This window comes from Anas acuta, chromosome 4 (genome assembly GCF_963932015.1).
Source record: "Anas acuta chromosome 4, bAnaAcu1.1, whole genome shotgun sequence".
Lineage (NCBI taxonomy): Eukaryota > Metazoa > Chordata > Aves > Anseriformes > Anatidae > Anas > Anas acuta.
In genome coordinates, this window is record NC_088982.1 from 14,092,716 (window position 1) to 14,106,604 (window position 13,889).

The window sequence follows — 13,889 nt, forward strand, 5'->3', positions numbered from 1 at the left end:
ACTGGCTGAAGCTGTTTCAAACACAGCCTGGAGAGCAATGGATTCATGCTGCCATAAGCACCAGTGAGCAAACTCCTTAACCGGGTTTGAAACCTTTTTTTCAAACCCTGTGCCAGCACTCCTCTGTTTGTCACAGTGTTTTGGAAATACAGAGGTGGAAGACAGCTGAAGAAGAAAGCATAGGCATGAAAATTACTTAATTGAGCAATACTTAAAGTTTTCTCTGTGTGGTCTCCATTGGTGCTGCCTGTTACATAACAAAGTGTACATTTGTCAGATCGAAGGAATGCAGTTATGATTTAAGCAATTTAAGACAATTCAAGCTCACGGATTTCTAGGTTTGTCACTGGGAAACACTTGGGAAAGCAGGAAGTAGTGTAATGTAGGAAGCTAAGGAGATTCAGAGGATGAGTTATAAAATACATTTAAACAGACAATTTCTAAAGTTATTTTAAATTTAGGAAATAACAGATATGTTAATTCAGGTCTAAAATGTCAAGAAGACAGGTCGATTTCAGGGCTAGAATGAAGAAATAACATTGAGACATTTAGACATGAGAAATGCACCATTTTGGTGTGAAAAGCAAAGGACATGAGAAGCAAAGGAAAGTATGGAACAATGTTGTATGCGGTTGGGAGTGTGAGGTTATAAGCCAGCCCTTGCTCAGTTGAAATACATTTACATTTTTCCCATTTCCTACAATGTTTGGTTTTCTGTTATCCCCAGTGGCAAGAACTTATGAGGTGTTGAGGTTGGATATGACAGCGTTGCTTGCTGTATAGGTGCATTTCTGAAAGCTAGGTGGAAGGTGAGGCATGCAGAAGGGAACTCTTAAAGTAAAAAGGGAAAATGAATGGTAATTCAGTGATAATATTGAATTTTCCAGTGAAATAAATAAGGGATTAGTTTGAAGATTCCACATAGCACAGCTGAGAATTTGATTTGAAATGGTCTCTCTTAAACACGCAGTAATGCCATTGCCTGCTAATACATTTTCTCTAGACAAAACATTCTCAAGTTTGTACTTCAAGCTCCAGGAGCCAAGGACTGTGGAGCACTGAGGTTTATACTGCTGTAAGTAAGAGGACTGCCAAAATCCTGTCTTTCAATATAAACATATAAGACCTATCTTTTCCTTTCCATAACTGAAGTGCTGCTTGTAATAAGAAATAGGGATTATTACTTAGTGATGCAAGACTACAGATAATGGCTTCTACATGATATGAAGAATGTTTGGTTTAACAAAGTAAAGGGAAAATAAAAGATTAGTAGTAAATTGACAATGGATGAGATCCAAGTTCCAGAAGACGTGTCAGACTTATTGCAGCTCTGCAAGCAATTAAGCCTTTGCCTTTGAGAATGTACCCCTTTATGGAATGGGATTGCTATGTAAAGAGAAAGAGGACAGATACAGAGTGATAACTGGTACAGGGTAGTCTGTGTGGGTGACGAGAGCTCTGGGCAAGAGGGGAGTGTGGAGTAGTTGCTGCAGTGCAGATTTTCCCATCCTTCTGTTCAGGGTGACATCTGAAGGCAAGCAGAGCCTTTTAAGGACAGCAGGGCTTACAGGTGCTGAAGAGGGCTGGTCTGTCCTTTTCCCTCTCCATCTTCATGGTGCCAGATCCTTTTTTCTGGGTATCTGAGTTTGCCAAAGCAGCAGAAAACCACCAGTGCCACCAGCAAAGAGAACTGTTTCCTGCTGCTTTCATTCTTCACTGAGGCTTTGCTCCAGCTAGATCCTGCTTGTGGCTGAGAGCTGGTGAGAAAGGGTTAGGATCCCTGTTTTCAGCAGTGCCTAACCATGTCAAAATGTCAATGTCAAAAAGCCAATTGTGCTATTTAGATTTATTATATGTTCAGCCTGAGAGACATACGTTTTTCTAGTCACAGCCATGTTCAAATATAAGGAAAGAGCCAGGTGGTTTCAAAAAGACAAGTTAATTCTTTGCTCTGTCTTCTGGCTACTCTCAGTTAGGAAATCCTGGCCTTGAATTATATTAAGAGTAAGATTTTAATGCTCTTCAGAATTACAGTATTACATTATTTCCACCTCAGTTTTTAGAGAGTGTTACTGTGATTGAGAATAGTGTTCTGCATTTGTCCTGTCCCCTTTTGTTTTCCTGTACCTGCCACCTGCTGGAATATATTTTACTTTTTTTTTTTCTTTTTGTATCATTGCTACTTGCTTTAGAAGCAAATCCCTGTCTCACCAGTGTTGCATGATCTGTGAGAACTTAATGGTAATAGTAAAGAACTAATCTGCATATTCTAATTGAAGCATACTCTACTGTTTTTCTTGCTTAGGTGAAGGAAAGGATTCGAGGTGAATGTTTACTCTGTGACTCAAATACAAACCTGCATAAGGTAGGTTATTTCTTCTACCTGTTTCTTCTAGTATTTCTTTTATTGTTATGGGCTATATAGACTTTGCCTAGCCTCCAGTGTGTGACATGGGTAGGGCACAGAGAGCAGAAAACTGTGCCACAGTTGTCTAGGAGCCTGATAGCACCGTGGTTATGAAGGCACTTTGCTCCCCGTTGAATTGTCTGGGATGTCTGCCAGCTTTAAAGGGACTAAAAGTGGGTAAGGAGATGGCCCACTTTCCTTTCACACAGTTGGCAGGAGGTGAAGCATACTGTGTGTTTTCATAAGCACTGGGGAGCAATGGGACACTTTCTAGCCATCCTTTCCCTACGCAGCATGATGTGTTACCTGCTCAGGACCAAGGCAGGGATCCAGAGTGCAGTCATCTGTCCCCTGGGTTAACACTGCAGGGAAAAAAAAAAAAAGTGTGTGGCCTTTGCTTATTTCAAATAGAACATAACATCACTAGATGGACTGGAAGCTTAAAGCAAGCTGTGATTGCTCTTAACACTAAAAATCATTTAAGGTGTTGCAATAGCTACAGCACAGCAGAGGTATGGTTACCTTAGATGCAAAGAACATGCCCAGGCACCTGTATGCTTTGTAGTCTTTATCAGACAGTGTTCAAGGTTGAATGCTTTCACCTAGCAGATTATATCAAGCATAACTGTGTTCCTTTAAGGACACTGTTGTGTGTAAAAGATTTTTTTTCCTTTCTTTTTTCTGTGATGGTCTCTAACCCTTAAGGCTCAACTCTGCCTCTCTGATTCAGATTGTTACCTAAGTTTGCAAGGGATTCCACAGAAATCCACTGACCTTGCAGAGAAAGATATGTTCAACAGAGAAAAAGAAAGCTTGATCCGGGCTCTTATTAAATACAACTCATATATAACGTAGGCTGGTCTATCATTGCATATAGCTACCTGCCTCTAACATCATTAGGATTTCCAGGCACAGACCAACTAGGTTATGAGTTCCAGATATAGAGTGAAGTCCAAGGAAATTACATGACCCAAGTTGCAGACATAAGACAAGTTCTGTGTAAAATATTTATTGCTCCAAATTATCGTTGTAAGGGTAATAAAATGAAGCCGTATTTGTAAGTTTCACAGTGATATATTTTTATGAGTTTAGAGCTGCTGTTTGTATAAATTCAATAGAAAAGCTGTTTGGACTTGTTTCAAATTTCTTTAGCTACAGGGGAAGAACATTTATTCCCTATTTCACTTGTTAGAAAGAATGAAAAGCAAATCTTTTATCTGCTTACTAGAAACTACAGCTTTAATGAAACTCATTACCTTTCTCAGTATGGCTGTTTGAGTTGTACAGAGATGGAATCAGGTTTCCTAGACATTGAGGGACAGGGCTGACACCAGCTCTTTGCAGTCCTTTTTAGAAGGTACAAACTAAAAATGGTTAGACAGATTCAGCTGAAATATCTACCCAAATCATATAGTCATGTCAGAATACTTCAGCTGAGAATAGCTTTTGCTGGAGATTGAAGGAAGCCAGTTTGTTTGTGAAATCCTGCCTAGAGCTTCCTAAGTTTCTGGGCTTGATTCTTTTGCTAGTTACTTAACATCCTGGGGGCTGGTTGAATTTGTGGGGTCCCTAGATCATCCTGGCTCCCTGGTTGCAAAAGTGTCTACTAGCAGCCCTCAGACTTGTTAAATGCTGAACAGAAAAAAACAAAACAAAACAAAAAACAAAAACAAAACAGAACAACAAAAAAAAAAAACCACAAACAAACAAAAAAAGCACACCATCACCAAAATTTTGCAATATCGAAATCATCAGAAAAATTGTGATCACTGTCTGCGTAGCCATAGTGTAATGTGTCTTTCATAGGGCCACCCTGCCTGAAAGGCAGCTGGACTGGACTGAATGAAAGAAGTTTTACTATATCCTTAGGACTGGTATAACTGCAAAGTTCCTTTATAGAGTTGGGGAGGAATCACAAACAACTACCTTTTCATACTCACTGTTAGAGTTAACATTTGGTTGTACTGGTCTCATCCAGGTCTTGATCTGATTCCACATTTAAAGGTGGTTTGGGTTGTAAAAGGTGGTAGTACCTTTAAGGTGTGCACTGTCTGTATGAGGAGTCAGTGTTCCTGGGATCCTTACTGGAGATGTTCCAAAGCTTTTGGAGAAGCCATATATTATGAGCCGGTAAAAAAGGTAACGTCTGTTATTATTATTATTACTATTATTACTATTATTACTATTATTACTATTAATAATAATAATAATAATAATAATAATAATAATAATAATAATAATAATAATAATTATTATTATTATTATTATTTAATTATTATTAATATATTTAATATATAAATAAATATATTATATATATTTATTATATTATATATAAAATAATATAATATTATATATATATAATATATTATATATATTTATATAATATAATATTATATATAAATATATAATATTTAATATATTAAATAATAATAATAATAATAATAATAATAATAATAATAATAATAATAATAATAATAATAATTTATTTATTTTAAAATTATAGATTTGATCTAGTGTTGTGTTGATTAAAAACATAAGATATCAAAAATGTCATTTAATACAACAGTAACCCAGAGCTTTTCTTGAAGACTGTCTTCCTGCCCTACAGTTTTTGTCCATGCTTCTCTGGCAGTGATATGTTTCATTATGATGACCAGTACAGAAAAAAAGGGGACAGAAATACATTTTTTTTTTTATTCGGATGAAGCTGTTTTTTTTGTGTGTCCTCCACCACTATCCAAGGAAAAATGGATTGTTTTGTCTCTCCATCTTTTCCTCCTCCTTCTCTCCCTTAATGAGAGATGTGTTTGATACATTGCATTTACTACTAGATTGACTTTTCAAATAGCTCTGTATATATGAATAATAACCGGTTTGCTCTGGGGCAGTGTTTCATAAAAACTGTCAGTTTTAAAATTCAAACCCCTTTTTAGGCTGATGTGTCTGTGTGTAAACACCTTTTTTACCTCTCCTTCCACCCCCTTTTTCTCCACTGCAGATAAGATAGCAACATCCCAATTCATCTAGTTCAGTAAAATGAGAAGTGACCAGAATTACAAGCTGTAAGTGCTACACCAGGGAGGGAATAGCTAACTAGCTTTAATTGTGGGCACTGTTCTGCTACTGTTTGGCAGAGTCATCATAAGCCTGCTTTAGCAGCTACTAGCAATTAAAGGTATCTATGGCTAACCAATAAAAACTTTTATCTCTCTCTTAACGCAGTTACAGACTCACAGTTAGAAAAATTGTGTTAGAATAATTGTTTCATCTGCTTTTATGCTCCAGTTTTGTAGCCCAAATTAAGAAACTCATTTTGTCCTTACATTGCAACAAAGCCATAGTAAAGGTGAGATGTAGTCATATCTCTGCCATGGATTCGTATATTTCTATCTTTTATTATAGATTCTTCCGCCTTTATTGTAGGAAACATTTCTGTCACATTAGTCAGTCATGTTTCTCTATTAAAAACCCATTTAGACATTTTTTCAACAGAGAAGTCTTTCATGCTTAAAAATTTGTTATTAGGACGGGTAGGTCTTTACCCACAGAGTTAAAACCTACTTCCATTTCCCACTTAGAAAGTCTGAGATTTTGTAAAACATAGATCTAATTACTTCTAATTTCTCACAAGAATAGATTTTAGTGTTTAAATTTGCTAGGCTGGTGTTTCTGTCTGTGTATACTTGTATATACTGGAGTATATTTCATTACTAAAATATGCCTAGCTAATATATTTGTATATAAATATTTGTACATATGAATATTTACATTTTATGTAAATATCTACATAGTGGATAATGCAGTTTTCTAGCTTCATTTTTTAAATGTTTTTTTTTTTCTTCTTTTTGTTACAAAGATTACATCTCATTTGTTTAAAATGTTATCATAAAATAATTCTTCCTGTTTGTGAACATCAGCTCACGCAGTCTTTGCTCTAAATCAAATGAAGAGAAGTGTAAGCAAAAATGAACTGGAGTTAATTAAAGGGTATTTTTAAGCAGTCTCACTATAAAAAACTATTAAAAAATAGACTCCATTAATGAGCTGCAGCTTGATTAGAAAGTCACTTTAAACCCCTGGCCTGTTCTCAGTTCTCTGGGAGAACAGCAAAAAGAATTGTGCAGTTTTATTGTGTAGAACTCATTAATAAAAGAGTGCTAATGCACACTGGCTACCCTGGTAAACTGTCTTATATAAGCCTGATTCAACTAGACAAATGACCTGTTTTTAAAAAGAGATGGAAACATTTGCAGTAAACCTCTGGGCAGACAGATGTGCAGAAGGGATATAGCTACTACAGAAAAATGTTCATTCAAATTCTTCAGACACAGAAGGTCAAACATGCTTAGTTAAAAGTCAAAAGAAAATCAGTATTTGGGACTAAATACTTTTCTGAATGCATAGGCTGAAGGCCTCAGCCACAGTCTTGAGATGTCAGTGGACTCTGGGCAGCATTGTTCCCTCACTCCTGGAGCGGAGCAGAAGTAATCTGTGCTGACTACTCCTGATGTTTTTTGTCCTTTCATGTGCCTGGAAATGATTTCCAGGTTTAGCTCCACCATCTTTCCAGGGATCAAGGTAAGGCTGAGTGGCCTGCAGTTCCCCAGGTCCTCATTCTTGCCTTTCTTGAAGATAGGAGTGACACCTGTTTTTCTTCAGTCTTCGGGCACTTCTGGTCACCATGGCCAATCAAAGATTATTGAGTGTCCTAGCAGCTTCTTCAGTGCTCGTGAGTGCATTCCACCTGAGTCCGTCAACTTATGTATGTCCAGTTTGGTGAAATATGTCCTGACCTGATTCTCTTCCACCAAGGGTACGTCCTCCTTGCTCCAGTTTTTCTTCCTGGTCTCTGGGACGTGGGATTCCTGAAGGCTGGTCTTCCTAGCAAAGACTGAGGCAAAAAAAGATATTGACCCTCATCTTTTCCCTGTCCTGTGAGGCTAGGTTTCCTGTTTCATTCAGCAGTGGTCCCACATTATTTTCCATAGCCTTCCTTTCATCACCTGTGTACTTAGAGAAGCCCTTCCTGTTGCCTTTGCCATCCTGCACCAGATTCAACTTCAGTTGGGTTTTGGCTTTTGTAAATGCATCTTTGCATGCTTGGATGGTGTATTTCTGCTGGGTTCCCTGCTTCCACATTCTGCATACTTCCTTTTAATGTTTTGGTTTTGCCAGGAGCTCCCTGCTCATCCACACAGACCTCCTGGCATATTTGCCTGACGTCTTTCTCATTGGGGTAGTCTACTTCTGAGCTTGGTGGTCCATGAATATTCACCAGCTTTCTTGCATCCCTCAAGGTCCTTATCCCATGAGGCTCTCCCAAGAAGATGTCTGATTAAGCCAAAATCTGCTGTCCTGAAGTCACCAGTGTGACTTTTGTGTGGTTCTGTGTAGAACCAGGAGTTGGACTTGGTGGTCCTTGTGGGTCACCAAGTACATTTTTCCTAAAAAGCCTGAATCCCTGCATTGCAACACCACAGTTGTGTGAGCCATCCACCATGTCTCTGTGATCCCAACAAGATCATGGGGATACATCTGGCTGGCAGGCAGTCACCAGTGGTGTTCCCCAGGGCTCAGTTCCAACTGAGTTCCAACAGGACAGTTCTGTTCAACATTTTTATCAATTAGCTGGATGCAGGAGTGGAATGCATCTTCAGCAAGTTTGCAGACAATCCTAAACTGGGAGGTGCTGATGATTCTCTGGTGGGACAAGAGGCCTTGCATAGGGATCTGGATACATTGAAGTTCTGGGCAATCATCGATGGCATGACATACAGCTAAGACAAATGCCAGGTTCTGCAGCTGGGATGGAGTAATATTGGACATAGTTATAATCTGGGAGACAAGCGGCTGAAGAGCAGCTCAGCAGAAAGTGATCTGGGGGTGCAGGTCAATAGTAGGCTCAACAGGAGTCAGCAGTGTGCCCTGGCAGCCAAGAAGAGAAAGCACATTATGGGGTGCATTAAACACAGTATAGCCAGCTGGTCAAAAGAGGTGATTCTGCTGTGTTTTGTGTTGGTGCAGCCTTATCTTGACTACTGTGTGCAGCTTGGGCTGCACGATGCAAAAAGGATGTTGAGGTCCTTGAAAGTGTCCAGAGGAGGGCAACCAAGCTGGCAAAGGGGCGGGAAGGCATGTCCTATGTGGAGGTGGGAGGACACATCTCACATCTAAGAATAAGCAAAGAAAGCACTTTCTTATACCTTTCTAAAAGTGGGGGAAAGAACCAAGCAGAATATTGCAATCCATTTCTTCTACCGATAACTGCTCCCATTTTCAAAGTTGTACGTATGTCACAGGGGAGAGGCCTTACATGTGACATTTAGGTGGTTTTCCTTCAACTCCACTCTTATATGCATTCATACACTTATGACAGTTCATGCCTATATGAGATCAAACAATTTCATATCCCTCTTTGGTTAGCTACTTGGGATGCAGGAGGACAGCAGTCCACAGAGTTTCAGAAAAGTTGTTTCTTAAGGCCAAGGAGCTTATCTGATACTGGGAGAGATTTGTGTGGTAAAAACTCTGTGATGTTTCCACTCCCCAGAATCATTCTAGGGCAGCTGGGAAAGATGGACCTTACAGGTTGGCCAGGAGAAGTCTCACCTAAACCCAAGTAAACCAAAAGTCAGGTACCTAGTATAAACCAGTGATGGTCAATCACTTAATCAGTGAGACAGTCTTTGAGTGACTAAGTCTTTCATCTGACTGTATTTGAATGTCTTAGAGCTATCCAGCCCTATTTTCAAAATTCCCAGTTCCTGCAGATTACCTTGAATACTAGTGATAAAGCTGGCTGAGTTTTTTGCTAGTAGCTGTATAAATGTTTGCTACTGTTGTGTGTGTATTTGACCCAAAGGAATGTGTCATTCTTTGTGGCTTTTTAGGAATGCAGCATAAAAATCTATTAGAAGAGCTGCAGTAGACAGTGCTATTTACTCTGCTGAGAGGAGATGCTACAGAATGTTATGAAATCCTCCTAGCCTAGTTTAATCTTTCTTCTGTGTTCTCCCACACAGTGTTCAGAATCAGTTAAGTGACATGAAGAATATTACACATTTTTTATAACAGATGGGGGACATCATTTTTATGGATTTGAACAATTCATTAAAAGTCAGGTTTTGCTATGATTCATCTTGCTGTGATATTTTTAATATCTTATCTAGTCTCCCTAGTTCAGGCTGATCCTAGTCTAAGGAGGGGACTGAGGGAATCCTCTCACAGGTCCAGCAGCAGATGTCTGCACAGGAAATGCCTTTTCTATTCTTCCTTTTTCCTTCAGAGGGGAAGTAAGAATATTTTGGAAAACATAAACTGCTCCCTGTGTGCCAGGTGATGCTAACTACATATGAAGGACGAGACAGGGCGCATACATTCAAGTGTTGTAGAAATGTATTTTCATCCTCTACATTCCCCACATTAATGGGCAGACTTGGGTGAAATGGACTAGTACATGTGAGAGTACAGTGAGAACTCTCTGGAAGGTTTTATCAAGGTTTGTTCAGGGCTAGGAAGGACTGTTAGGTGGGTTCTGGGATGGGGTGCCACAAGCCATATATGCCAACCCAAACAGTTTGTTCCTCCCTGCCCACCTCTGTGCCGCCATCTTTCTCCAGAGATATGTCATCCTTCCCTGTATAATCAGTCCTTTCCACTCCATCACCAGCTGTGTATCCATAGCACAATCAGAATGTTTTATGACACATACTTGACAAGGTATGTCTTCTGCATATGCATGTGTGTAAGTTTAGGTGACCTGAGGATGTTTGCATCCAATATAACATAAATGAACACATCTGTCTCATACAAGAGGAATATCTGCTTTTTGGGAAAGTAATAGGCACATAAAAGTAGACAGTCTTTATGTGACTTGGCACCTACTTGCAAACAGACATGAATGATGGCAGACATCTACAGTCTGATTACAGGATGGGTGCATATTTGCTTACATGGCAGGGATGGACCATAATGTACAGGAGACATGTATCTTTATGAGAACTCTGGTAACATAAAAAGTTGGACGTGTAGGTCACTCATGACATCTAATTTTCATATCACAGGCCTCCGTGTAATAATAATCCCTTTCTGAACAATGCTGTCTGAGACTACAGGTATGGTTCATTAGGATATGATGTTGTGGTACAGGAAGCATTCCATTTTGATACATCTCACCTCCAAATGCTGCCCTGATTCTGCTGCAGCTGAGCAGGTAGCAACCTATGCCTACTTTCCCCAATAAATTGTATTGCACAGACAATCAGGAAGAGAGGTAATTTATTGTCATCTTTGCAAAGCTGAAGGTCCCTGGGGGAACTGACTCTCTCACACAGGCTGGGCAGTCACTGTCCAGGAGGTGACAGCGTGTTCTGTTGTAAGCCCGCTTGTGATGGCATCTTGGTCTGGGTTGGGTGAGATTCCTCAGACTCTGCTTTTGAAGAATTCCTCTAATGCAGCTTGCCCACAGTCCAGAACACATGCACGATTCCTCCACGACTGTTCCCAGGTGCGAGGATCAATTCCCACCGTCTTCTTCAGGTGCAGTGTACTCAGTTCTCCCCAGAGAACCTCTGGGCTGAGCAGATTCTCTGCCCCAGAGCCTGAAATTGTCACCCAGGCCAAACCAGTGCAAGGGGAACAGAGTGGGAAAGTCATTCTGTAGCTGCTGTTGACTTAAATTCCTGCTGTACAGGAAGGATCGTCCACAAGATGAAATTTCTACTGCTGGGGGGTTTCATTTCTCACATTCCCTCCTTTTCTTCCCCAAGGGATGAGGTCAATGTCCACTGCCAGCTGTGAACCCCACAAACACAGCGCTTTGCATGAAGACCTCTGCTGATGTCTGTAGGTTAACAACATTCTGAGCCGGTCTTGTAGCTCCTGAAACTTGTGCAGCGCCTGAGCTTGGGCAGCTGGTTCCAGCACCAGGCACTGCGAGAGGGTGAGCAGGATGGTTGTTCAGAAGGCCGAGGGTAAGACAACCTCCTCAGTCACCCTTTTATTTCCTAGGAGGAAGGCTCAACAGTATTTCTCCTCTGGGCAGCAGCATGGGTACCAGAAGATGTCATCCAGCTGCAGTAGGAAACCTCCTGTGCCATCTAGGCAGGGGTGTAGTCATCAGGAGGTGCATCACAGCTGCCTTTGAGGAAGAGGTGGAACAGCCTGTGCCTTCCAGGATACAGTGCAGAGCTGCGACATAGTAAGTAGAAGCTGTTCTGACAGGCGTGCCTCGCCGTGAGCCCGAAGAAGCGCAGCTGATGGTCATGATGTGATGTTGTCTCTCACGGTGTGCTGACGGTGAAGCCAGCGCCTGCCTAGTTGGTACTGCAGCATAAGGAGTCTGGTTCAGCTTCCTGCACAGCAAAAATCAGCTCCATGAAGATGGTCCTCTGGGAGGTGGTTGTCAGCTGTAGCTTGCAGGAATGGGAGGAGGGCAGCACCGTTAGCTGGCAGTGGTGTGACACAGGCAAAAGCACCCAGGCCTTTTTCACCGTTTCTTGGACCCAGGAGGCAACCTTCTCCGTGTCTAGGTAGGACTGGGTGCAGAGGGTGCTTAGGAGATGCGAGGCCTGATTCTTCCCCAGGTTGTCATTGGGATGGTGGAGGATGCACTTCACGTCCCCCAGCATCCTCTCCCTGGAGCACTCGCACTTCTGTTCTACACGGACGCCGGAGTGCCTCTTTGGCCGCTGCCCTGTGGGGTCCAAGTCAAGGAGGAAGGAGAACCCGGGAGGTGGATCCAGGAACACGTGCAGGCTGTAGAATAAGCAACCCTTCTGGACATTCCAGCCAGTGTAGGTGTCATTCATCCCCATGTCTAGGTGCAGCTGTGGCATGAAAATATTCTTGGAAAGCATTCGGCAGATGCAGAGGAGGTCTCCTACTAGCTCCTTGCACACGATGGTCACTTCCTGCATGGGCCCAGGGGTGAGCTTTTCCAAAGGCCTGAAAGCACGCCGTGCACCACTGCGGTCTTTTAGCTCATTGTCCTCTTCCCCCTCCTCCTCACTGCTGGAGCTGATCTCCTTTCTGCTTCTGGCAGGCTTTGTCTTCCTTCGCCTGGCCAGCCAGCAGAGCCCACAGAACACAACAAAGGCTCCAACAATGGCCCAGATATGCCACTGCTGGAACACAGTGGAGAGCGTGGCTTCCTCAACAACCACCTTGTTCTCCATCTCGTCTTGCAGCCGAGCCATCTCCTGTCTCAGCTGCTCCTCACGCTGCCACATCCGCTCAAGCGTGGACATGTCAGCCTGTTCGTTGACATGCCCCACGTACTGGCTTCCCAGCACAGTCAGGACAAAGGCAATCCACTCAGCCACGGCCTGGAGGAGGGGGGAGAGAAAGGGGGTTAGTGGGCCTGTCTGGGAGGGAGCTGGCTGCTGGGGGAGCGGGGCTGGTAAGAGGGCTGGTCTTGGAGTGGGCAAAAGCAGGGCTTGTGAGCACTGTGTGGCTGGGAGCCACAGCGGTGTCAGCAGGCTTGAAGGGGACACAGGCCCCGGGCAGAGACTCCCCGAGAGTCCCTTCATCCTTGCTCCCAGCCCCCGTGGCCTCACCGGGCCCTGCCCACGGTGTGGCCCGGAGTGTCTGGACCCCAGGTGCAGGCTCAGAACCCCCACCACCCCAGATGCGTGCTGCGGCCCTTGCCCAGCCCAGCCTTCCCCCACACACCATATTCACAGATCGCCCAAGTCCAAATGAAACGGACTGCCTGGTGCTCGCTCCCTTAAGGACAGCTCTCCATTGTGACTTGTCCTCTGATGTGTGTGTGACACGCGTCAGAGCCATGTCACAGACGCCCCACCGCCCAGCTGACGCACGGCTGCCTTGGGCACCAAGGCCCCGGCACCCCCATCCTACAAACCCAAGAGCAGTGAGCTCCCAGGGGCAGACATTCCCTCCGAACTTTCCTTTAATGGACATTCTAGGTGGGTGTCCATGACTTACACAGTGTGGTAAATTTTTCGGAACCCGGTTGGCCCTAATCCACGTTGCCTTTACGCCAGTAGCTTTTGGGGGCCATAAAACAGAGGCTGTTCTTGCTTCTCATGAAAGCTGCCCCGAGGAATTCTGCCCCTGAAAGCAGCTCCTTGGGGAGAAGCAGGAATAGCAAGGGATGAAACTGATGATTGTAACAGTGTCCTTTGAAGCAAGTTTGCAAGTACCACGGGGTCTGGGTGGGTTCTCCAGAAGGACAGAGAAAGAAATATAAGAAATGGTGATGCTAAATTACTATGAATAAATCTAATCTTTGCTAACCTACTTGCAAGTATAAGGTTATTTTATGTCCACTCCTATGTCCAAGAAGAAACTCAGCCTTTGGCACTTCTTCCCAGAAAGCCAGTAGGAACCCTGCTGGTTTATTGGGATTGTCCCTTTTACAGCTGGAGTCATGTATTTTCATGAGAACTCTGGTAACATGAAAAGTTGGACATATAGGTCACTCATGACATCTAATTTTCATATCACAGGCCTCCATGTA

General features: G+C 42.6%; 1 protein-coding gene across 17 annotated transcripts in view; it reads left to right on the plus strand.

Moving 5' to 3' along the window:
* The window catches only part of LOC137855609 (uncharacterized), a 126,976-nt gene that overhangs the window by 3,840 nt on the left and 109,247 nt on the right, over positions 1 to 13,889 (plus strand). For 3 of the 17 annotated variants that reach the window (XR_011095824.1, XR_011095830.1, XR_011095828.1), the window contains exons 2-4: positions 1,004 to 1,075; positions 2,306 to 2,365; positions 11,176 to 13,669. Coding sequence is in view for 2 of the 17 variants with exons in the window: in XM_068679925.1 (XP_068536026.1) it covers positions 1,004 to 1,075; positions 2,306 to 2,365 (132 nt within the window). In the remaining 15 variants the exon portion in view is untranslated. Of the gene's footprint in view, positions 1 to 1,003; positions 1,076 to 2,305; positions 2,366 to 4,863; positions 10,680 to 11,175; positions 13,670 to 13,889 lie in introns of those variants that run through there. The other 14 variants (XR_011095831.1, XR_011095832.1, XR_011095834.1 and 11 more) reach the window with 11 other exon arrangements.